The sequence below is a fragment of the Besnoitia besnoiti genome, chromosome IV, assembly GCF_002563875.1.
Source record: "Besnoitia besnoiti strain Bb-Ger1 chromosome IV, whole genome shotgun sequence".
Lineage (NCBI taxonomy): Eukaryota > Apicomplexa > Conoidasida > Eucoccidiorida > Sarcocystidae > Besnoitia > Besnoitia besnoiti.
Window position 1 is genome coordinate 2,483,973 of NC_042359.1, and position 24,723 is coordinate 2,508,695.

The following is a 24,723-nucleotide window of genomic DNA, read 5'->3' on the forward strand; positions in this document are numbered from 1 at the left end:
CCCACGAGATTTGAGAGTCAAAGATCTCGAAGGCGCCGAAGCAGGCGCGTTGAGAAGCGAGGTACCAAGGAGCCTCGAGAGAAAAGACGACTGGCGGCGGCTAACAGGAAGACAGAGGAAAACGAAACACTCGCATGCGGAACCCGCCCGCCGACCTCGCGTGATTCCGTCGGCGTCCAACCTAGCACACAACTAAACTCTGCCACGCGCTGCCCTCCCGGAAATGATCGGCGTCATTTCTGCGAGGCCTTGGAAACGGGGAACCCTCATTTTAAGCATATCTGCAGAGGGAGTGCCTCCGAGCTCGCCACTCTGGGAAAGGAACGAACCCAGGCGAACACCGCCTTCCCGTCGACCTTGGAGGGCCTCCCGCCGCGAACGGCGGAAGAGCTATGCCGTCTGCTTGAGCATTTCCCTCGCAGCTGCCGCGAGCCATCTCGCTTGGCAAGCTTCACCGCTTCTTGCGAGGCATTGTGAAATTCCAAGGCCTAGCAGCCGCTCAGGGGTAGAGTGCGGAACGGAATTTCGGGGGCGTGCGTGGCCTGCCGTGTCTCAGGCAAACACGGGCATTCCTGCGTGCGCGAACCCCTGCGGGAGTTCGGAGAGACGATCGTTGATCCCCATTTTTTTACAGCGTTGAGAGAGCTTTCGTGAGTTGTGGGGGACGCAGGAGCGGAAAATGAAAACAACGACGCCCTACTAGTTTGCTGCAACCGTTGAACACGGCACAGAGGTAGGCAGGCAGTAAGCAAGCCCCTTTGCCGCAGAGCCTGCAGCGAACGAAAACATACAGTAATTGGACGAACTGGAAGTCGGCTTTCGGCCTGCCTTGGGCCCGCTTCGCTCCGCTCACGCTAAAAACGGGAAAGGGAAAAAACAGTCCTCGTCAGAGGCTATCGCTGAGTCCATCTTTCGGGGGCGAGGGAGAGAGAGGCGAAAGGCCACCGCGAAACGCATCAAAATAGTCGCCCGTGGGGGACCACGAGCCTCGCGTGCACGTTTGTTATCCCGCGGGCGAGGAGCGAGACACACGGGGCAACTGAGACATACTTGCTGCAGTTCACTGCTAGGCGGCTGAGTCCGTACAGCGTGGCGATGATGTGCAACATCGGATGTCCGTCGTCTGTCCGTTGTTGTTGCGCGCTCCACGGGTGCTTCACAGACTTCTAGGCCACGTACCTCGCTTGACGCTGTCCTTGCAACACTCCATTTGACACGCAGGCGGTGCAGACGACACGTAATCTCAGGAGCCTGGGAGAGCTCAGTGAACCGCTTGCACTCACCGCGGCATCTGTGCTCTGGCGCGTTAACCTCGACTCCCTGTCCTCTCCCTCGTGTGAAGGGCGTGGTCCCGCTGCCGCGTTGTTCGCCACACCACAAGAGAGAGAGGCGGGCAGAGGCGAACAGGCATGAACAGCTGCAGACTGCCTTGATGAACTGCGACACGACAGACATGTCGCCTCGCCTGGCGCTTGCAAGTGTTTGCAAGAACCCCCCGCCCTGCGCGGAAGTCGCGCGGAGCTTCCAACGAACACCTGCAGAAGTGTACGAACCAGTAGTGGGGACCGAGACGTCGAGCGAGGTTGGGAAGTAGACGCTCGACTCCAGAGAGGGCGATGGAGAGTGGTGCCCGTTGCAGTCCTGTCAGCTAGAACGCCGCCGAGCCCCCGGCTTGCGAAACGCGGCGAGACTACGACCTAGCGATGCCCCAGTAGTCACCTTTTTAATGAAATCAGCATGTCCAGGACCGAGCGGCGTGCTGCTGCACGCCGCCCGGTCCTGTGCGCGGCGGGAGGCGGAAGCGAAAAGCCCAGCTGAGCGAGTGTGCAGAGTCCTGACCTCCAGACACTGACGGGACACACGAGGACGCTCCCCAAGTGTGCGCAACAGCAGAGCCGCTCCGTGCCTCGCTCGACGCCCAGTCCACCGGCTGCATTTTGCTTCGCTCTTTAGGAGAACGCGCCGAAGTGGGACCACTGCAACACAGCAGGACCTGGTGCAAGTTGCCGCATTTCGATCGCTACGGATTTCTTAGGTGTATGTGACTGGGACCGAAAAAGCGCGTATTTACCATAGGCGCGCCATTCTCCCCTGCGGAACGAAGCCTCGCGAGAACTCAGAGCGACGAGTATACAGCTGATATCGGCTTTCTTTCTGCACGAGCAGTGAGCATCTAGCGGCAGAGTGGGCGATGTATGAGAGGCCAGGAGGGGGGAAGTCCTTCTTGCCGTGTGCACGACCTCCACGTCGCTGTCTCTTCCACCGGTGCCGGTGCCGCCCGCTGTATGCGGCCGCAGAATTTTTTGTCCTCGTACGCACATCACTGCCCTTTCGCAACGCCATGTCCCCACTTGGCACCTTTCCTGAACTCCACGTTAGCACTCACATCGCAAAACCGCTGTTTCCCGCTCCGCCTCTCGTCGCATTGCTGCTGCTTACAGTCGAGGCTTGTCTTCCCGTGTCTCCTCAGAGAGCCTCCTGCGGGGGCGGCGACACCTGTCGCCGCCCTCCCGCCTCATTTCCCTCCCGCTCGAGTTTTCTCTCCGTATATCGTGAGTTCGGGCGTGGTCTTGTGGGGAAATCGCCGCTTCCCGAACTTCTGCAGTCTCCGCCCTCGTAGACTTCGAACGCCAGCAGCGGGGTCCACCCCTCACCGCCGGGGTGTCTCTTTGCTCGCTGCAGCTATCGATAGACACACCTACACTTATGCTGCGGATGCAAATTGGAGGGCGACCAGTATTTTTCTGCATCCCTGCGTGTACATCAGTTTTTTGACTCTCGCTCTCTTTTGTTTGTGAAGCGGGTGGCACGTAGGAGCTTTTCCACTGGCGCCGACTCAGCGACGCTCCGGGCCCTAGGCGTCGAGCGATTTCGCGGGTCTTCTTTCGGCACCAAAACGCAGTTTCCCGCGCACTCGTCCATGAGGCGCTTATCTACCGTTGCAGAGGAGTAGAATTCAAAATCCCGGCTCCTCTCCGTGACTCTGCAGGGTGTTGCCACAGTCTACTTACTCGCTGGACGCTCGTCTGGTGACCCCCTCCGAGTTCTTTTGCGTGCTTCGCCTTCGCGCGCTGGGGCCCCTCAGAGCCGGAGTCTCCCGTCGCTCTATGTGAGTCTGTTTGCCTACTTCTTTTTCTGCGCACGGCTTGGATCTGCGGCGTGAGGGTTCTGTCTGTTGGGACTGACGTTCCGTGTGCGTTTGAGAGCGGCAAGAAAGGCGGTGACCTTTCACGCGTACTCATTCCTCCGTCTCGTCGCGTCATTCGTTCCGCATAGATGCGGCTCTCCACAGGAAGGCCTGAAGCTCGAAAAGCTCACCTTTTCGCTTGCCTCCCGCAGAGCGGGCTTGTCTGTCGCTCCAAGTCTTCGAAAGCACCGTATCTGTGGTTCGTAGCAGCCACGTCTTTGCTCGTTTTCTCGGCTGCCCTTGGGTCGCCGTCCCGGTGTCCGCTCATCGGCGTTGCTATCCTCCCCTCCGCTGCTCCTGCGAATCGGACTGTGGAGCAACCTAGCCGCTTTCTTTCTTTTCTCCGCGGGCGTGTCCTGTCTCCCGCACTCCTCCTCACAGCGTCTCTCAGGGCCGGTGCTCGCCCGCCAGCTGGAGGGGACGTCGCTCAGGAAGCGGCCTCGAGCCCGCTGGAATCGATACTTTCCGTCACAAATCTGAGCGGCACAGGCGCATCCCCCCGCGCCTTCGAGCAGCCTAGACTTTTTTCTTCTCGCTCAAAGGGCAGCGTTCTCGCTCCGCAGATTAGCTGCCCTCGTGCTTCTCGCATGTCTCTGCGTCTGGCGCTGGATCCCCGACGGGCTCTGGCCAGCCGGTGTCTCTGGCGCCCTGCGAAGATGTGGGGCCCCACACGCGTGGGCGCCGAGGAGGAGAAGGGGACCGAGGAGACCCCGGCCTTGACGGGAGCGTGTGCGCGGAGAGCTGCGTCTTCGGCTTGCCTTGCCTTCCAAGTAGAGGGTCGCCGTGCTTCCCGCGCGAACGCGCGCTGCTTCCCTGTGGGTCTCCCCGAGAAGAAAATCGGCCCCTGCATCCAGGCTGCCGGTCAGCAAGGGACTGCGGAAGGCTCAGTCTCTCCTGGCGGCTGCCTGGCTGTCCCGGCTCTCTCGCCTGGGTCGCCATCCAATGCCCCGCCGGCGGAGGACGTTGCCAATCGTGGAGTGACGCCCCAGTCGGAGGGCGATCTGCGTGAACCCGCTCTCGCTGCGCCTTCCTTCCCCCTGTCCAGGGCGGTGGATCTCGCCTACCAGGAAGTCTTTCCGACTCTTCATCACGCTTCGCTTTCCTCCGGGCCGTCACTGCTGTCGCCTGCCTCTCCCTCAGGCTCAGCAAGTCCGCCTGGCGCGTCTCCTGTGGCGAGCCGCGGGGCTCGGCGGGCCCCGTTGGTGCTGGTGCTGCATGGGATGTTTCGCTGCGGAGACGACATGCTCGAGCTCTGTTCGCAGCTGCATGCGGAGCGCGTGTTGGCGGTCGACCTGCGGAACCACGGCGCGTCGCCGTTCACTTCCTCCATGTTCCTTCAGGACATGGCTGCCGACGTTATCGCGCTCATTCAGCGTGAGCTGGGCCTCTCGCGGCCCCGCGGCGCAGGACCGGGGCCCGCAGGCACCGAGGGAGAGCTCGACGAGAGGGGCGGGCGACCGGCGCGGGGCGGGTTCCGAGACGCAGAGGCGAGCTCTCTCCGCGCTGCGGAAGAGTTCCCAGGCTGTGAAGCCGAGCCCAGCCAAGCGCGTTCCTGCGGCATGCAGGCGAGACCGAGCCGAGCACGCGCCGCGCCTCCGCACCACTCTGCTTCCTCCACTGCTCCTGTCGCCTCCTCCGGCTGCCCCCCTCGCCCCTCGGTGTGGCAGCGCCCGCGGGGATGCACCGTGGTAGGGCACAGCCTGGGCGGGCAGGTGGCGCTCGCGGCGGCGCTGCGGGCGCCTGCAGGGCTCATCTCGGGCGTGGTCGCGCTCGACATCTGCCCTGTGAATTACTACGACTGGCCGTTGCCGCGCGCAGGCCCCTACGACATCCGCGACCTCGTTGAACTCGTCGCGGCTCCTCTCCTCGTGGGGGACGGGAGCAAACAAAAGGCTCTTGAGCGCCTCGGCGAGGTTGCCCCGGCGCTGAAAGGCGCAGGCGCACGCTCCCTGCTCTGTCTGCTTGCAGAGGAGGAGGTGCCTGCGAACCGCGACGAGGAAGAAGAGACGTGCTGCCCTCAGGATCACGCGCGCAGCGAGGAGCGAGGAGAGCGCGGATGCGACAGCGCGGACGGAGGGAGCGCCACGCAGAGAAGCCATGAAGCAGACGGCCGGATCCAAGAAAACGTGACGCCACACGGGGGAGAGGAAGGCGAAAGGGCCTGCTGTGCGCCTCTCCACAGTGGGCAGGCAGAACGGCGCGTGAAGAGTCCCCGGAGAAGCTACAAAACGGTCAAGAAGCTGAGATGGAAAATGAACACGCCTGTCCTGCGCGACAGTTTCCGCAACAAAACCCTGAGGTGGGATCTCCCCGCCGCTCTCTCCTCTGCGCAGGCTGCTCCCGCCCTGTCCTCGCAGCCTCACTCTTCGTCGGATTCGTTGCCTCTCACTCCTTCGACCGCCTTTTCTGCTGTGCCTGGGGGCGTCCGCCGCCCTTCTCCGTCCAGCTCCGCCCCGCCGACTTCGCGCGAAGCTCACGCGGCGGTGGAGAGCTTCCATAAGCCCCCCAGCCCGTATACGGGCCCTGTGCTGATTGTGCGGGGACTCTGTTCGCCCTGGGTGGATCCAGCGAGGCACTGGAGCGCGATAAAAAACTACTTCCCTGCAGCTCGCGGGCTGACGCTGGAAAGCGCCGGTCACGCCGTCCATGTAGACCAGCCGCAGGAGACCGCCGAGGCGATAAATGCTCTCCTGCACGAAGTCGTAGCAGACGCGTGAAGGAGGAGCGGGGCAGGGCCTACAAGAATGAAGGCGGTAAGAGACGGCAGGGATGCCGTCGGCGAGGTCAAGAGTAAGCTGGGAGATAAGGGAGCGAGGGTCGCTACCTGGGAGATAACGAGGCAGGCAGACTGGAGGAGCGTCAAAAGTGCGTACGCATGTGTACCTTCTACGAGCAAGGGCGCTAGCCACCACGTGCGAAGCCACATGTAGGCCCCAGCTCTCTTAACAGCGCAATAGAAAGTGCACAGAGGTCGCTCTCTGCAGTGCACCTTTGCGCGGCCCCGGGGGCGGCGCCCTGCGTCCCTCATCCTGACGGTCTTTTTGTGGAGGTCTCGTTTTACACGTGTAATGCGGACAGACTCGAAATTTTGGTACATGTGGGTGTAGGTCAGCAACGAATGCCTGCGTCGCTCAGCTCGCCGCTCTCTGTGTGTGGTGAGTGCCGCGGTTGACGCACGCAAACGGAATGTCTTAAACCAGTTAACCGTCAGAGTAGAAACCAGTTTGACAACTTCTCCTTTGGATGCGGGCATTCTTGCCCAGCGGCGTAGTGGACGGTCTTCCGTGCTCGCCGCACACTTACGACGCTTGCATGTGACAGCGAGGATAATTACTGACGGATATGAATCGGGTGCTAGAGCGGGGGCCGGAGGCTTATTCCAGCCGCCTTGCAACGGAGACTGTCCGCTAGGCCTCGGGTGAGAGGCTCGCACCAGCCGACTCCTGCCAATCACGCTTTCAACGAGATAGCCGAGTGTCTCACGGTAGACGCACCTAGTGTGTAGAGCTTGTGCGGACTGTAGGAAACGCTGAGGAATGCCTGAGTCAGTCGAAACTGCGACTGCAACACTTGCAACGAGTTGTGAACCCCGTTGATACGTGAGGCGCGGAAGGCTCACGCAGTTAAGCAGGTCCTGAAACTTCTCCGCAACCTTCACTTCAACACCAAGCGCGAGGTGGGGGCTGCTATCCCCCGCGCGTATTCTTGACGGCTTTGTGCTGTTCGCCGCTGCGAGCTCACCGCTCGACAGGTGGGAGGCATCTACCCATGTGCTTGAGCTCTGGCAACAACCGGCGCAGAATACACGAGAAAACTCTGCAAGATTCGCTGTTGGCTTTGCCACTTTGTTTTCCACCTCGAAGTAGACGCTGCAGTACCGGGAAGACCTCACAGCTGCAAACAGGGATTTCGCTCGCTCTCTCTGCGTGGTACGTCTGCCCGGTTCTATTACCGCCATTCTTGTGTCTGCCTTGTTCGCTACAGGCCGTCGTTCCACACTCGCGAGATACGACTCGCGCGTCAGCCATGAAATGATGAAACAAACGACCGCACGCATGCCGCACACCGCTGAGTTTGTAGGGAGCGCTGGACGCGCGTTGCGACAGGCACAAGAAGCGCATATGGCTCCGTCAATCGTCTCAGGTTTTTTCATATGGCTCTCGAGGTCTGCAGAGAGCTGCGAAGGCTGTGTCAAAGAGACGGGAAGCGTGCTCACCCGACCTGCCGCGCTCTCAGGTCGCGCACGAGAGCCTGCCCCCCGCCCTGGCGTTACGCACAAAATGCGGCGGCACATCTTCAAAGCTCAAATGCATAATCGCTCGCATCTTCTTCGGCGGAATCCCCATGACCTCCTCCCTCCTCCTGGCGCTCCTTACAGCGCTGCCCCTGAGAGCGCAGAAAACTGTTCAAGAGAGGAGGTGGTGCGACACTTACGCCTCCACGCAGAGACACAAGCAGAGACAAAGCCGCGTACCAGTACAACTGAAGTACCGAGACAACTCAGAGCTGCGGGGAAGGAAGCACGCTCCTGAGCTGCGACTACGGAAGGGGACCCCCACCCTCGAAAATCGTCTCGAAGACCGCCTCTCCACGGCGTCTGTATGCAGCAGTGCTGCTGGCACGTCCCAGCTCATTATCCACTTGCTTGCTCTCCGGCGCGCGCCTGGAGGCATCACTCGCAGTCGCCCGAGGCGATGCGACAAAGAAAACCGCGCCAGCGGGAAGCGAAGGGGATGGGGAGCAGCGCGACGCTTAGGCTTTTCTGCGCGGACACAGCATAAGAATCAAAATGAACCATGAAGGCCAAACGCCACCCCAGAAAACCAAGCGGGCTCGAAACAAACGAGAAGAAAAGCTCTGCTCAGCGACACCGGGGACTCGGAGCAAACACACCTGCAGCGCAGTAACGACCCACACACAAGATCCACATCCGCCTCTGAGCCTAGAATCGCGCCGCGTCTCTTGTCGGCTTCCTTAGAAGCCTGTACACAGACTGGAAAGGTTCTCAACCCTTTTTCTCTGCTCACCCCCCGCGTTCTCAGCTCGTAGTCGGGCCGCCTCCTCACGCCGCCGCCGGACCTCGGCGAGTCTGCAAGTCCGCAGAGAAAGAGAGGAAAAATGAAAAAATAAAGTGGACTCAGGCAGCAGGCAATCGCCTAGTAGAAAGGCCTCATGCTCCGCTACCTCCCCCCTGCGCCCCTTCAGACAGTCTGTGGGGCTTGGCCAGCGGCGTCAGAACAGCGCAAAGATTGACACATAAATAGGTGCCCGACCAAAAAGATCTCCAGCTGCATCCTACATCGGACTATCTCTCACCCTCCACGCCAATGCGCCTCTGCATGCAGACAACTGAATCATGTGCCGCCTCCCGTTCAGCTGCCTACACGGGCATTCCGCGGATCCTCACCGGGCCAGGTCTGCCTTCGCCTCCGCCGTCATCCCCTGCGCGTGGAGTTTCTGGAGGCCGCACAACACAGCAAATCTTGCTCGCATGAGAGCTACGCCCCCATACAGAACGTATGCATCACATGCAGCCTGCGCAGAAAGGAACGCCAGCGCGCCTGGCTGCGCGAGAGCCGAGGCGCGACTCGCAGCTTTTCATTCCTCCTCCTCAGTCCGCCTCCGGGCGGGCGCCGCTACTGGCCTCCGCGACGGCGAGCACTTGGGAACGCTGAATAGCCCTCATGCACACTTAGAGCCAAAAAAAACTTAAGAAGACGCCGGTGGGGAAGCGCCGACTCCCGGAGCCCGCGCAGGGCCAAGGGATGCAGGGCTACCTCGTAAATCCGCTGTCTCCGCTGTCGCTCGAGTTCTTCTCGCTCACGGCGACTCAGTTCAACTACGCCGGTCCTCTCAACGGATTTGCGGCCGCGGTTGGGGTTGGCCGTCGAGAGGCGCATGTTCCCCAGCTGCAAGCAGCATACAGGCGAGAGAGCGAAGTCACACGCAGCGGAAGCCACGCAAGGGCAAATAACAGGCACCCCCGAAAACTCGCAGAACCTCCACGAACGCCAGGCACTCGCAGGCAGAGAGGGCGCACGCGCCGGAGCTAGGGAGCTGAGACGAACGCCGTGCCCCCCCTCGCACGTTTTGACAGCAGGAAGGCACGAGAGAGACACAGAGGGGGGAAGCACACAGCACAGGCACCTCCTCCAGAACACACTCGAATGACACCTTATCATCTCAGCAGGCGCGTATAGAAAAAAACTATATAACAAGCCTCCTCCCAAACCACCGTGGGGACGCCAGTCGAGCGGTGCACGCATGACTCCGCGGAGTGCGGCCTACCGCACACCCACTTCTCCTCTCGCGCAGGCGGCAGAGCGAGGAATCAAGAGCTTACACTAATAGTGAGCTCCTCCTCTTCGTCCTCCTGCAAGAGCACAGAAGGCAAAACAAACGACGACGATGAGACCCCCCCTAACAGCGGTACATGGTTCTGGGCGCAAACCCTGAGAGGCGAGGCTGTACACTTTAGGACATATATATATATATATATATATATGTATACAGAAGTATACGAGTATATGAGCACGGAGCTGGGGAGCGTCATATGCGCTTTGCGTGCATTTCCGAAGCGCATCCGGTACGCACGTGCTAGTGTGTCTGTCTCTCGACCTCAATCCGTGTGTATCTGCATCGACAGCTGATCTGTTCTTCGTGTGGTGACTGCGACGTTTAGACGCGTGAGTCGTGAGGCTCAGTGCTTCCCCTCCTCAGGCTGTGCCCCACGTACATCGTCGCTGCCGCTGTCGGCCTTTTCCTTCTTTTTCTGCTCTCTGAGGAAGTCAAGAGGTCGCTTGAACTTGGCCTTTCCGGGGCTCTCGTCTTCTTCCTCCTCCTCCTCTTCTTCCTCTTCTTCTTCGGAGTCGCGCTCGTGCCGCTCAAGCATCGCGTTGCGCTCTATGACTTCCTCGAAGGTCGCCACGCGGCGCGAGCCGCGGCCGCCTCGCGGCTTGCCTCGCCCCCGAGATCCTCCGCGGCCTCGGCCTCTACCGCTCATCTTGAGGCGATAACGTTAAAGGGGGACGCGACGAAACTGCAAGCAATGACAGACACAGAGAGCGGGCGGAGAGGCAGACCCAAGGAGCAGCCGAAAGAAACGCAGGGAAGTGGAGAGAAAGACGAGGAGCAGAGTGACAGCAGGACGGGCTGTGAGGAGAGGAGGGCGGCCACTGAACGGCGAGAACCCGAAGAGGGGAACGAAGCGCGGACAAAAGAAACACAACCAGAGCCAGAGGGGGGGGAAGCGGTAGAGAAATCGGAAAGAAAATGGAGGGGATCGATCATACAGAAAAGAAATTGGAGAAGACAACGCGAGAAAAGATGGAAGGCGACGAGAAGCGCGACTACGCCTGCGGAGTGCAGGGAAGAACAAAAGATGAAGACAGAAAAGTGAGGAAAAAGAGCGCAGAAGGGTACCTGGAAAGTGCGTTTCCTGCCTGATTACACAAAGAAACATCGCAAAAAAAAGAGATCATGCCGTCAAAAAGGTACATGTACAGAAATGGGAAAAAGACTCAGCGAAAGCTCGGGGAGGGCAGCCCGCGAGGGGTATGTACACCTCGCGAAGAGACACCGGCCAGCGGCGTAGGGCACACCGGTTGGGTTGGTTTTCCCATAAGAATTTGAAGCCACACACACATCCGATCAAGAAAGAGGTTCAAGCCATCGCACGTTAAGATGGAATGAATCAGAAGAGACTTGCTGAATGCTGTCTCTATAACGGGTGCAAGAGATATGTGACCAACGCGGCGGCATACGGGCGCTAGCGCGCATACGGATCTGTTCAAGAATGAACAACAGTCGTGAAGCTGTGTCTTCTAAGCAGAGCAACTGACCGCCGACAGAATTCGGCTCATCCTGTCTGTAAATCCTGTACACCCCGATTGAACACAATGCTTCCGTCTGCGGAGAAACTCAAGTTTCCCTACTCTGTTCTCTGATCACTGCGGGCCCGCGCCTCCGCTGCCCCCGCCGCCTCGGCGACCCCCCGGGCTGTCACGGTTGCGGCTACAGCCGGGTTCAGGGTCGTGACGACGTCTTCTCGGGCTACCGAAGCTCGGTGTCTTTGATCCCCGAAGTCGGCTCTGCAGCGCGACTCCCAGGGCTAAACTTAATTTAGAGAGCGAGGCCGGGAGAAAGCGTAGAGAACTCAGTACCAGTCTCCCTAGAGTCGCCTGCGACTCTGGGAACGGGCCTTGATTGTGTCTCCCTGACGTGCGTCCTGAGGGGACATTTCACCGCTCTGCCTTTTAGGCTGCACGCTTCTAGCGGTTGTTTCATGATTTTTATCCGTCAGATGCCTCTCTACGATAGTTTCCGGCTCCTGAGGCATCATTTCTTACGCAGCAAGCGACGCAGATGCTGCCGCCATCTACCTCGCCAGTGACCTCGTCGGGCTATCTGTCCGCGTCCTCTGGCGTTTAGGGTTTAGGGCGATACTGAAAGGAAGTCTGGAAGGTCGCCTAAACAGCTCGGATGGGAGCTGCCAGCGGGGCGGGCTGTGTGTCCCCAGCGCTCTGTGGCTGTGTGACTCTTCTTCCCCTCCCCTGGTATACGGTACTCGATACGCCTTACTCTGCACACCACAGAGATGCACTCTACCTGAGTTGGAACCGTCGATGCCAATAACTGGAAACCGCATGAGCATCGCAAACACGAGACGAAAAGTGACCCTTTCCATACAACACACGGCTGCGGCCGCTGCCTGCGGCATCTCAACGAGTCTCATCGTAGCCAGGCTCGACATCCTGCAGGCGTCATTTTCGGCCCGAAGCAACTTATGGAGGAAACGGACCTAGATCTTTTTTCTCCGTGGCTCTGATGTTAGCAAATGCTTCATGCCTTCTCTCTAGGCGGCCGCCTCTCATTCGAATAAGCTCGCGCCTCTTCCAGCCAGCTGGCAGAGACATCGGGCTCGCCCAAGTCCAAAAAACAGACTGCCCTTGGCACGTCCAGTCACCCCTGAAGAAGCCAGGCTCAGGGCTGCCTCTCCTTCTTAGATGCGAATGATATCTCTCACATCTGCAGCAGCTGCACCGAGCTCACCACACACACCGGATCAGGAACGCGGGTTCTGTAGACTACGTCAACGGCGTAGATCTACCTGTCGCCGGGCGAAGACTCCACTCCAGGATGCTGCGGCTGCGGAACTGCGCTGGACGAGAGAACTATCCCACTGCGTAGTTAGCGGTGAGACAAGCAGGTGGCCAGCGCGGAACAAAAAACACAGTTCCTCCGCAGAGTCACGATCGCCTTGCTTTGTGTGGAGCGTCGTGCGCAGTTTTTTTGGGGCGGGTCGATGCACCTGAGTCTTCCAGAGAAAGGAGTAGCGGCGCTACTTCTGAAGGACACCAGGTGCGACCAGACCACGAACACCAGGTGCGACCCGACCACGAACACCAGGAAACGCAACCGTGACACCTTGGCTGTTTTATAGAGTGCAGATCGGTCGATGAGCAGAGTCAAGTCTCACGCCAGACAAACGCAGACGTGCGAGGGACAGATGGTTCATAGACACAGAGACAATAGACTTACAGACGAGAGCTTGCTGCAGGCGCCTCGATATGCCCGGGAAACGCTGTGTTTTCGTTGTCTGAGTCGACCGGACTGTTGAGTTGACGTGTTGCCCGTATATAAGCCGACACAACGTCACGCAGGCTCGAAAGGGAGCGCTGCGACGTTGAGCTACGCGACTCATGGCAGGGGTGAGCCGCACCCCAGTTTGACGAGGTGGTGACGAGGCCGCGAAAGGCGTCTCTTCCAGGCGGATTCCTCTAAAACTCTGTGCCTCTTGAACCTCCTCGGAAGGGAAAGAAAAGAAGCTCCCGATTTTTCTCCATGGGTGTTCACCAGCCGGGCCCGTATGACTCCGGTGTCCACTCGCGTCCTGTGCGGTTGCGGTCCTCCTGTCTCCATCCGCGTGTCGTGGTATCTCGCTGCCCACCTCGCGCAGGTCTCCGTTTTGCTTCTTTGAATATCGTGGCTTTGCCGTGGATTCCTCACCTTTGAAGCTGCCTTCGTGTGTCACACTAGCTGCTTACTATCCCCAGGGAATGGAGATCTACTCTTCGTGCCTGCCAGCTCGCAGCAGACTGCAGGTGAGACATCGTGCAAACCGTGCGCAGCGCCTGCCGCGAGCCTCAGGACGCGCCGCGCGGCTGTCGTTCTCAGAACGTAATGCAGCGGGATACTGTGGTGGAAAACCGAAACTGTCGCTCTGTATGCGTGACTTTTGGCCACCCTTGTCACGCGAATGCGGAAAACCAAACGTGAAAAAACCTCGCCTTCACAAGGGACGCGGCTGCGGGCGCGCCGAGTCGGTCACTAGTCACCCGCCAGGGTGCTACAGCGCAACTGTGACGATTTCCCTAGCCGGGGGCCTGCGGTGACTCTTTCGCGAAATTCGCCCTCTTCCACGGACCTTTCCAGCAGCAAGCGATCAAAAAAGGAGGTGAAATTTCTACCAAGAAACGGCTTTAGGCGCGGTCTTTCACCAGCTGGCACACCACTCGATGGCTGTTTCCCGAGCGCATGGACACCGCCTCGCCACTTGTGAACGTGCCGCCGTTTTCGAAAGAGAGAGGGGAAAAAAAGTGACGTCACAGCGGTGATGATTTCAGTCTCGATTGTGCAAGTGTGATTCCTCTCTTCTTCCGTGCTGCGCGGGTATGAGGGCCCGCAGCGCCAGATCGACATGGCTCGTCGATCAGAGTTCTGCGTTCTGCGATGACTCCCGTTTGGTGTTCGAACAGCAAGCTGGGCTGGCGCCAGGGAGGCTGAATGAGGAGGTGTGCGACGAAGCGAGCAAAAAACCGCGATGTCACTTTCCAACCTCTCCTTCTGATTTCCCTTTTTTTTGTCATACAAAATGAACTCCCTTTCCACGCCGAATGCTGCCACAGGCAGCGCGCAACCTGCGGGACGCTTCCATGATCTGGTTCAGCAGTTCGGGCTGAAGAGCCTCTCTCGAAGCGTCGCGTACAACTGAGTATTCTTTTGAATTCCACATCCGAGAATATGGCATACTTGTCCTTCTGCATATAGACGTGCGGTGTTGGCATGAGCGGATTTCAGAGGTAGCGGACGGTGTCGTCTCTGCTGCGGCACTTGTGGAAGCGACCCTGTTTTTCATGTTTGGCGTGCCGAAATCCAGGACGCTGGCTGTGTTCATGAGGATGTAAGCTCGAGGCGTGTGTGGACAGCAGGCTGTCAAACACCCTGAACGACGGCGACTCCCTAAAGTGCGTTAAAGCATTTTTTTGCAATTTCTGCTTAAGGGCCTCTAGGGCGTGTCCAGCGTAGCGTAGCCTTGCTTCGCTTTTTGAGAAAAAAAGAAGCGCGCGTCGTACAGGCTGCTTGTTTTCCTCTTTTCTGGACAGTTCTTGCTTTTTGTGGCGTCGACCAGGTGCGACGAGCTTCCCTCCTTTCTTTCTTCTTCGCCTGTTTCCCGCATGCTAGTTCTTGCGCCGTGCCTCTCCTTTATTCCTCGCGTCCTCTCTTCCCCCACGTCATTGAGGATTATCCTCGCCACTTGTCGAACGGAGAGACAAGGCAGTTATGCGTTCGCCTTTTCTCTCGCGCCTTCACCTCCCTTCTTTGCAAGCTCTCGTTGGAACTTTCTTCTTCGTTGGCTTTTCTTCTGCTCTCTCGGACGAACTTGGGCAGGCGCCCGCACCAGACGGCATGGCTCGCGAACACAGTGGCGAGCGCGGCACTGAGGAAGGCAGCGGCGGCTGCACACGCCCTGCCTGTCCTGCTTCGTTTTCGCCGTCCGCTGCTTCCTCCTCCTCTCCCTCCGCGTCCGCGTCCTCCGCAGACTGGAGGCGTTTGATGCCGGCGCGCCGCAGAGAAGGAGAGGAGATGAACGAGTACGCGCGCGAGGCTCTGCGCATGCTGGGGTCTCCGTCCGTGTCTCCCGCGTGGCCTCTCCCTGCCTCGGCAGAGACTGCGTGGGAGCTTTTGGATGCGGAGGCCGGCGGGGACAGCCCAGTTGAGAGACTCGCCTCTCCTCTCTCTTCGAACGAAGGAGAGCGCACAGTCCTCTCTTGCGTTACGCGCGTGCCCCAGCCGGTTCGCTGGCTAGGCGGCGAGGGTGACCGCGTGCCGACGTCCGGAGACCCGAGTCTCTCCCGGTCTTCTGCTCCCTTGGCTTCGCATGTCTCCGCCGCCGCTGGGGAGTCCTCGCCGCATGCCCCGGGGCCTGTAAACTCCACGGCGGCGCGCGCGACTCTTGCGCGCGCGCCTTGGGCGGTCGCGGGGGGATTTCCTGTGGCTGCGTCTCCCTCAACAAGCGCGTGGACTGCGGCCTCGTCGGCTGGCACAGACTGTGTGGCCCTGTCGCCTCTGCAGTGTATGGCTGCGACTTCGCATAGGCGCCAGCCAGAGCGGTCGCGCGACGACCTAGAGCCATTTTCTGCGTTTTCTGCTTCCGCGGTCCGCCTGTCGAGCGCCTCCAGTCGAATTCTGCCTCCCTTCTGGCCTCTCTTCTCGCCTTCGCCGCAGCGCACGTCCTCTGCCGTGCAGGCCTCTCGCACGCGTGCCCGCCCCGACCGCGGCACGGCTCAGGAGTCTGCCGAGTCTCCCGGATCTCCTGAGTCGCCCGAGTCTCCTTTTCCTTCTCCACGGCCGTGGGGTGCGCCTGCGTGGCCTCTCCGACATGCGTCCGCGTCCTCGCCGTCGTCTTCCCTTTCGCCTTCGCTCCAGTCAGCTCCGTCGCCCGCGGGACCTTCGCGCCCCCCCTCTCCCCCCGCGCAGCCGTCGCTGCAGGCGTCGCCCTCCGAGCGCTCGACTTCTTCCTCGCTCTCTGCGCCGTTCCACGCGTTCTCCGCGCCCGTGTCTGTCGGGCGCCTGCAGACGCGGCCGCTCAGCGGCTCGCGAAGGAGCGTCTCCTTCGCGTCGCCCCTCGAGGCGGAGGGAGGCAGACCCGGTTTGCTGGTGCCGTGGGGCCGGGGACGCGACGTCCGCGGCCGCAGCGCGAATTCGTCGCCAGTCTCGCAAGAGGAGAGACCGGCATTCATCACGCCGTCAGTGCGCGGTGTCTTTGCAGCGCCGTCCCCTCCGCCGACGCCCCTATCGCCCAGAGCGTCGGGCGCGTCGGACCTGTCTCTGGCCCCGGAGCGGCCGGGGGAGGGGCGCCGCCGCCAGGTGCAAATCGAAGACGACAGCAGCGACGACTCAGGCGGCGACCTGCTCGACGATGCGCACTATGGCCTCCGCCTCCTCATCGCGGTTAACTACCCTCGCTGGATCAATCTGAGCCGCCTGGTGCGCGGGACGTTTGGGTACCCCGGCACGCCCTCGACGACGTGTTCCTCGCGCTCCGGCGCGACGAGCCGCGGAGACCTCTGGGGCGACAGGAACGACCGCGCAGCGGACCCGGGGGACGGGGGCAGTCCGGCGCAGGCCGGCGGGAGCGCGCCGGCGCGCGAGGGCGGGGCGCGGCCGCAGCGCCCGAGAGAGCTCCAGAGCGGAGGAGGCGAGCGAGCAGGCCCCCCCCGCCAAGGAGCCGACGCGGACGACGGAGGCGAAGTGCGGAGACTGCGCATGCAGGAGCTCGTGTCCGCGGCGCTCTCGTTCTATTGCCCGCCGCAGAGAGACGGCGACGTGGACGTTTGCGCGGAAAGTGATACAGTGCACCGCTTTGTATCCCACTCGCCCCCTTCCTCTGGCTCAATGGCGACCGGAGGCACCAGTTCGCCCTGCGCGGGTTTCTCGCCTCTGCCGTCCCTCGGGCGAGACGGCGAGGGCGGAAGTCGACAAGGCGAGGGAGGCCGCGAGAGCCGCGACGCCTCCCCCGAGAACGCGTCGTCCCCCATGGAAAGGCGTCCCTCCGGCCCACTGCGGCCAGCACCCGCGCATCCTCTTGCCGTCTGTGCGAGCGGCGCGAACGCCGCAGCGGCGGTCCCCGGAGCGCGCGCCCCAGGAGGCGCGCGCCTTCGCTCGGACCGAAGTCTCGAGTGTGGGGTCGGGAGCGGAGCAGCATCGTCTGGGGGATCGAGCGACGACTCGAGGCACAGGCGACTGGATCGCGCAATAGGGCGAGACAGCTCTCAGGGGAGAGCCGCAGGGGGCGACGAGGGACAGCGAAGCGCGATGGCCAGCGGCGGGCGAGGCGAGACTGCGAGGCGTGCTCTTTCCGGACCTCCGCCGGCTTTTCCGCCCCCTGCGCCGACCTCCGCTTCTCCACGCCCTTCGTCTGCGCGAGAGACGGCGCCGGAGGCCCGCGCGCGCTCCGCGGCGATCCACGCTGAGACGGGGGAGACCGGCGAAGGCGGGAGCGGAGAGGCGGAGGAGGCAGACGGCATGGAGGAACGACGTTTGAGGGGAGAGGCAGGCGGAGAGACGCCAGAAGGAGCGTGCGGTTTCGCAGAGGCGGCAGCTGACACGGGGGGGTTCGATAGACGGCAGCCGGGAGACGGCGACGCATTCTCGTTTTCGCCGTTTCCTCCGGGCTTTTACGAAGCTTCAGTGGACCAAGGAAAACAGAACACTTGCCGCGAGACTTGGGGCGAAGAGGAGGAAGGGGCTGCCGTCTCCCGTTCTGCTCCGAGCGAGCCGCTCCTCTCTCTCTGGTCGGCGAACTCGTTCGCAGGAGGATATGTCCCTCCGCACCAGGTCTATGGCGACATGCGTGCGCAGCCTTTCTGGGCCTTCGCGCCGGCGGCGCCCGATGGGTTGCCTGCCGTCTACGTTCCCCACGAGTCTTTGTCGCGAACGCCGTTCTATGTCCTTCCCCTGCCTGCTCCGTCTCCGCTCGCCTCAGGCCCCCCGTCTTCGCTGCCTCGTGTCGGTCCTACTCCGTTCGAGTCTCAGCTCCCGGCGTCTTCTCCGCGCTCTTCTCGTCGCTTCGCAGCTTACGCTGCGCGCCCGTCCTATACCTACGCTTATACGGTCACGTCCGCGCCAGTGCCTGCGTACTCTCCGTCTCCTTGGAATGCAGCGGCTGCGACTGCGCCGAGCCACTCCTCTTCACTGTCTCCTCCGTATGCGTGTCCCCACTACGCGGCGCGTTCTGCTTTTTACCCTACGCCATACTGTGCTTCCGCGTACGGGGCCCCTCTTGAGTGCACTGATCAAACTTCAACTGCGTCTCTCCCTGCCTCTTCGCAGTCGTATCCTCTTCCTTCCTATTCAGCTTTCGCTTCCCCTGTCGCCTCCCCGACGTCCGCTGGCCTGCGCGACGCCTCCGTCTATGCCCTCCCTCCTGCGCCAGGCGCGACACGCGACTTCGAAGGCGGGCCTTCTTCGTCGTCTCCGTTGCTGTCTGCGTCGAGTCCGCTGCCGTCCTCCGCTGAGGCGCGGGAGACGCTGATGTCCATGGCGTCGGCGCCCTCCGAAGCCGCGGCCGCAGTCCGTTTCAACGGTGCGGGTTTTTCAGCGAACCTCTCCGTGTCCTCCTCATTTTCTCCATTCTCCTCGTCTTCCGCCGCGTCTCTGTTGCCTCCGTTTTGGGCCCGTGGCATTTCGGTGCCCTCGTCTCCGCCGGCCTCAGAGGGCCGCGACGTGTCGGGCGCATCTTCGATTACGCTGTTCCACGTGGGCCGTGAACGCTTCTTCTCCGACGAGCGCGAAGACGAGTTCTCTGCGCCGGGAGAGGCCGAAGTGCGAGACGGTGGGAGCTGCCCGCCTCTTGCCGTCGACCGCACTGTTTCCGCGCCCGCAGCAGCGCAGACCCCGCAGAGACTCTGCGTGCGCGAAGCCTCGGCGCCAAGCTCCCTCGAGACGGCGGCAGACCAGACTGACAGCGCTGCGGGCGACGGGCGGGGCGACGGGGGCGGAAGACGGAGGACGTGGACTCTTTCGGCGCCCTTTTTCTTCTCTCCCATGTTGCACTCCCGGCACCTTTCTGCGGTCTTTTTCGCCGAAGGCGAGGCCGACAGCGAGGCCGCGGCGGCAGGCAAAGTGACGCGCGCCAAGTTGGCTGGCGAGGCGGACGACGCCCGCGAAGCAGGCCTGCCTCAAAGCCCCCTGACCGCGTGCGGCCGCGAAGTTGACAGGCAGGAGGTGGAGGTCGCAGAGGCGCATGAGGAGGGCGACGACGGACAGGAGCGGGCGCTCGGATTCGAAGCAGACGCAGCCGCGCGTCAGAGATTCACAGCTTGTTCAGTCACGCGTGTGGAGGTGCATAAGCCCGAACATGCCGCCAGAGGTTCGCGACCGGCGTCCCCTCCTGGGGCAGAAAGGCCCTGGGTCGTCGGCGCTTCCTTGGCGACGGATGACTACGCGTGTAACCTCGCCTCGTTTGCGGCAGGGCCGGACGGGGGACCGCATCGCAGCGCAGAGGAAGAGGCAGAAACGAAGCGCGGGAAAGGGAAGAGAGAGCCACGCGGGCACGCGGCTGAGGAGGCGTCGAGCAGAGAAATGGAAGGCCTGCAAGAGTGCTTCTCGACGCGTGTGTCCCCGGACGCGTCCTCCCGCGCTGTGGCCTCGTGCTTCGCGGCCTCGTATCCGTCTCTGGGGCCCGCCGCCGCTGCGATGCGTTTCGCTGGTGACTCTGCGAGTCCCTCGGTAGCGGCATCGATTTCCGCTCCCATGCGTCTCTCGCGAACACAGATGGAGCAGTCTCCAGCCAACGTAGGCTCCGCGCCGTTCCACAGCACTTCAGAGGGGCAGTGGCGCGGCGAGGGAGGCTGGCAAGAAGGCCCCGCACCAGGGTGCGAGGCCCAGGAAGGGGCCTGGGCCGTCCCTTCAGGCGCGACCTTGGAGCCCAAGGCGTTCCGCGCCGGGGCGGGAGAGACAGAGGAACGCTGCGGCGGGCAGGGCGCCGGGCTCGAGTGTTTTGCGAGGAGAGAACGTTATGGGCCGGCTTTGTTGGAGACAGGGGGGACTCGGGGCACCTCACCGGCAGAAGAACAAAGAGGCGGCGAAAACAAAGAGAAAGCGGAAAGTGGGAGTCAGTCGCCACTGGGTGTTGAGGGGGACGGAGAGAGGCATGGAGGAGTCCAAGACGGTAGGGGAAGCCCGACTCGAAGGAACGGTGCGCCTCGCGACGCAGAGCTCCGCAGCCCGCACCGCAGACGCACAGGCGAGGCGGAGGCGCTCGAGAGAGGAGGCCCCGCGAGGGCCGATGCAGCGAACCGAGAGGGGAGTGAGGAGGCCAAAGAGGAAGAGACGAGGAAAGCCCAGCGAGACGCGGGAGAAGAAGGCGGGCAGCGCCAGACAGAAGGACGGTTTCCGAGCGACAGGGGAGGGAGCCGAGGCGAACAGGCGCCGCGCGTGGCGCCGGCCCAGAACGACGCAAGGCCGCCTCAGAGACCGCAGGGGGACGAGAGACGTGGAGGGGGGGGCCCCAGAGGAGAGAGAGAAGAGAGGCGCCTGGTCGCCATCGAAGTGGGAGGGGGTGGAATCGTCGCTCGGAGTGCGCAAGAGCTAGACCGGCGCGTCAGCGACCTGCTGCGAGCTGCCGGGGTGGCTGGCCCCACCGCAGGCAACGCTGCGTTTTTCAGGAGACGGGCTCAAAACGGAGGAGGGGGCAGAGAAAGAGTCAACGGCTCGTCGTCATCGCGGCCCTCGGCAGCCTCTTCTGTGTCAAGCACTTCTTCATCCTCCGCGCCTCCCGTGTTCGCTCCCGTCTGCGCAGACCGCGACAGCCAGCCGCGGGCGCTGCAGCCGCCGCCCGCAGCACTTTCTGCGTCGCGCACAGGCGCAGCTCTGCGAGAGGAGGGGCGGCTCAGCGGAGGAAACGCCTGGTCGCCCCGCTCTTCGGCGTTCCGTGCGCTGCGGCTCGCTGACAGGCCTGGGGGCCCGAACCTGGGCAGCGCGGGTGCAAGTCGCCCAGACGGCTGCAGAGAGGGCGCGGACCGGCAGCGCGAGAGCCATGACGAGGAGACCAGGAGCGAGGCAGAGCTCCGCAGCGGCGGAGACACCAGGGGAGCCGGAAGCGAGCGCCTGCCGTCCTCGCTCAGTCTGGGCGATGGGTGCTTGAGCGCGCGTTCTCCTGGGTCGCGGGCGTCGATCGCCTCGACCTCGCGTTTGCTGTTCGTAGGGCCGAACCTGAACTTCCAAGATGACGCCGAGTCCGACGGCGTCGTCTTCCCGGTTCAGGGCCGCACGCCGAGCGGCCGCGACAGCCACGCGGTACCGCACCGCCCCCCGCACTCTCCGCCACCGGAGGCCTTCCACGCCGTGCGGTATCTCTCCTCGTCGCCTTCGCTGTCTTCCGCGGCCTCCATCTCCCTCGGGCGGAGTCTCTCGCGACGCCGGGCCCTAGCGGTTCTCGGGGGTCGCGGAGCAGAAGAGCCGCAGCGCCTCTCCGGCTCTCTACTGCGGCGAGGAGACGTGCCTGTGGCGGCCGCTCTGCGTCGGCGCCTCGCGCCTCTCGAGGGGACGTCGCCGGAGCGCGACGGAGACAGATTTTTTTTCGGCGCGGGAAGCAGCGAGAGCGAGAGGGAGGCGCCCGAGGCGCGCGACCGCGCCGGCGCATCGTCTGCCTCGTCACACAGCTCCGGCGACGACGACGAAGGCGAGCCGACGCTTATGATTTCGCTGGCCGCCGATGCCCACCCGTTCCCTGCGCGCCGCAGGCTACAGCGACGAAGAACTGCCTCGAGTTCCTCCCGCTCCTCGTCGCCCCTCTCGCGCCGTGCGAGCAGTCGTGGCGCCCGCACGTCCGCGTTTGCCCGCGGGCCGCCCTCGTCCGCGCCGTTTGCTCGTCTGAGCGGCGGAAGATTCCTCAGAGGCGGGACGGGAGCGGAGGGCTCGTCGCGGCGTGAGCGGGACGCATCGCGACCTTTTGATGAGCTGTCTTCGATTCTCGCTTCTTTGGTCGACGGGGGGGGAGCGGGAGGGGGAGGGGGGGAGCTGGAGCGCGCGGCGCGCAGGCGACTTGACGTGGAGAGGCTGCGAGAGGAGATCCTCAGCTCGCTGGCGTCGCCGCTGTCTTCGCAGATGCTGCCGGTGTACGGGGCACAGAGGGCGACAGCTCGCGGGGGGCGTTTGCGTCCGCGGCTGCGAGGCGACGTGGCGGACAGTGGAGACGAAGAGGACGAAGAGGACGAAGAGGACGAGGACGACGCTTCGTCTGTCGTTTTCGGCGAGAGATTCGAAGGCGGCAACCCCGTGCGGCAGCGGCTCAGGCGCCTCTCCCTGCGGAGGCGGTTTCTGCCCTCGGTTCCGAGGCCTTCTTCGCTCTTCCCGCTCGGCAGTGCGGGGGCGGGAGACAGGCTGGCCTTCGCGTCCGCGTCTGTCTTCCCACAGGCGCCGCACGACGCGAGCCTGAGGCGACGGCCGGCGCTCGGGAGGCGCTCGTACGCGGAAGTGGCGGCAGGCCTGCCGCCGCCGCCAGTCTCGGCTGTCCATACAGCCGCGAGCAGGTTCAGACGCCAATGGGAAGAAGAGGTTGGCGAGCCAGAAGACGAGGACCTTCGCGGCCGCAGCAGGTGGAGCGGCAGGCGGCACACCCTCATCTTGAGCGACGCGGTATCTCCGCCGTTACAGGCACACGATGGAGACCGCGGGGAGGGAGAAGACGCCGGCAGGCCGCTCGCGCGAGGGGAGGAAGGCGAGCTGAGGCCGACGTTTTCAACCTCCTCGCAGGCCGCCTGCGAGATCCATGCCTGTCTCCGTGCGCTCTTTGCTACGCTGGCGCCCCCGCCCGGCTCCTCGCAGAGACTGAGCAGGCCGCGGCGAAGCGGGTCGAGACGCGAGGCGTCAGATCCAAGCAGCGACGAGACGGCGCGTCACGACGGGCGACGCGCGCGGCTCGCCTCTGATCCTTCGCGTGAGCACCGGGGGCTTTCTGGTCGTCTTCGCTTTGCAGGGGAGGAGGGAAGTGGCGCGCGTTTTTCGGATTCGCAGACAAGCGCGTTGTCTTCATCTTCGTGTCCGTCCTCCTCCTCCTCGAGCGAAGAAGACGAAGAGGTGAGTCGCGAGTTTGCAGGGGAAGCGCAGCGGCGGTATGCCGAAGCCAAAGAAGACGAACGCATCCTGGAGGCCCTGAAAAGCTACACACAGAAACTCATGTTTCGTTGGCGACGCCTGCTGGCGCTGAAGCGCGACCAAGCGACAGAAAAGGTCCTCGTCGAGGAGAGCGAGAAGGCGGAAGACGGAGAGCTGAGGAGAGATTGCACATCATGGGATGTGCGAGAGGCGAAGACGCGGTGGCAAAGACAGGAAGACAGATACGCAAGGGAAGAAACCAAGCTGACGGAGAAGAGCCTAGATCTGCTACAGTTCTGGGGGTGCGTGGCCAGCTGCGCAGAGTCACGAGGATCCATCTGACGCTTTAGAAATGAGGCGGATGGCGGGAATACACACCAGAGATATCGCATGGACAGAGGGAGGGGACACGACACAATGGGGGTCGTCTCTTTCACCTTCCACGATCGACGACACGTCGCGGAGTCCGCGGAATCAGAAAGAGGCTAGGGACGCACCGGAGGAGCAGGTGACAAATGTTAGAGACACCAAGGCACGATGAGGAGAGAGAGAAAAGGAGATTGGTTGCTGACGATGAGTGTGGCGCTTGTAAGGGGGGTGGCGAAGAGAAGAGCCACAGCGAGGAAGAAATGGCCTGGAGAGGGCGCTACAGAAAAGTCGAGCTGTCCGAGGCGATGCGGGTCCCCCGCTGGATTTCCTTTTTTCCTTTCCCGGGTCCTGTATTGCATTCGTCTCGGGCAAGTTTAGGTTGGTGTCGTCTCTAGAAAAGGGAGAGAGCTCTGTGCTGTGGGGTGAAATTCTTGTGTGAGATACCCGCATGCGTTGCCGAATATGCTCAGCTTCATCGTTTTTTAGTGACAGACGGAAGAGAGAAAAAGAAACAAGCGGCAGTAGGTCTGGAACGAGGGGGAGAGAGGAAGGCAACGGGGAAGACATGCAGAGGGGAACGGGAGGGAGAGGGGCGGGACGCAAGGCGAATATCTATGTCCTTGACAGTGCAGAATATGCCGTGCGTGAATGCAGCGAAACGCGTGAGGTGTATAGACACCTGATTTCGAGTGTATGGGCAGCTCATGTCGGAGGTTGTTGCTCTCCTTGAGCGCCTTTGTGCTTTTAAAACCTGTGGGAGACTTTGTCACTTCCGAGGCTTGAGATTCCGGTGAACTGCCAGGCACTGAAGGCCCGTTCGAAAAGATAGCGTTCGCGTGCGGAGTGGCGTTTGCGTTGCCCAAGCGCGTTTTATACACACGCTGAAGCGTCGGCGTTCTGTTCCTATGCCTTCTTCAGATGTACCATATGCCTTTGTAAATATAGGCTGCGGGACCAGCACACCCGCACGTAGATGGAGATCTGTTACGTGAGGCTGCGTCATCTGTTCGCTCGCGCCGGTACATATAGATCTGCTATTGGCCCCCCGAGTAGCTCTGGTGTCCTGAGACCGCCAGACTGGCGCAGCCGCCTGCAACATGCATCGTATGGTGGAAAGACAGCACGACTGCACGCACCAAGAGACTAGTGGCGCGCCGCCGGGCGGAGGAGAACACTGTCGAGGTATTCGAGGCCCTCCTGCCCCGGTCACAACGGTGTGCGTTACACACGGCCCCACACGGGATATTTTGATGCGCCGCCACGCCGGCGCAGCGTTTACGATCTTT

At 62.2% G+C, this 24,723-nt stretch overlaps 4 protein-coding genes across 4 annotated transcripts; 3 read left to right on the forward strand and 1 right to left on the reverse strand.

The window, feature by feature from the left end:
• Positions 1–3,843: 3,843 nt before the first annotated feature.
• Positions 3,844–5,904, forward strand: BESB_054740 (uncharacterized protein; the record flags this gene model as incomplete). The annotated part of the gene is made up of 1 exon (XM_029363909.1): positions 3,844–5,904. The coding sequence occupies one exon, from the start codon at positions 3,844–3,846 to the stop codon at positions 5,902–5,904; it is 2,061 nt and encodes a 686-aa protein (XP_029219832.1).
• Positions 5,905–7,531: 1,627 nt separating this feature from the next.
• On the forward strand, positions 7,532–7,987 carry BESB_054750 (uncharacterized protein; the record flags this gene model as incomplete). Its single annotated transcript, XM_029363910.1, has 1 exon — positions 7,532–7,987. The coding sequence occupies one exon, from the start codon at positions 7,532–7,534 to the stop codon at positions 7,985–7,987; it is 456 nt and encodes a 151-aa protein (XP_029219833.1).
• A 174-nt stretch (positions 7,988–8,161) lies between these two features.
• Positions 8,162–10,190, reverse strand: BESB_054760 (uncharacterized protein; the record flags this gene model as incomplete). Its single annotated transcript, XM_029363911.1, has 5 exons — positions 8,162–8,276; positions 8,595–8,644; positions 8,965–9,096; positions 9,531–9,560; positions 9,924–10,190. 5 exons carry the CDS (start codon positions 10,188–10,190, stop codon positions 8,162–8,164), a joined length of 594 nt encoding a protein of 197 aa, XP_029219834.1.
• Positions 10,191–13,860: 3,670 nt separating this feature from the next.
• Positions 13,861–23,410, forward strand: BESB_054770 (uncharacterized protein; the record flags this gene model as incomplete). The annotated part of the gene is made up of 2 exons (XM_029363912.1): positions 13,861–13,980; positions 14,858–23,410. The coding sequence occupies 2 exons, from the start codon at positions 13,861–13,863 to the stop codon at positions 23,408–23,410; spliced, it is 8,673 nt and encodes a 2,890-aa protein (XP_029219835.1).
• Positions 23,411–24,723: the final 1,313 nt, after the last annotated feature.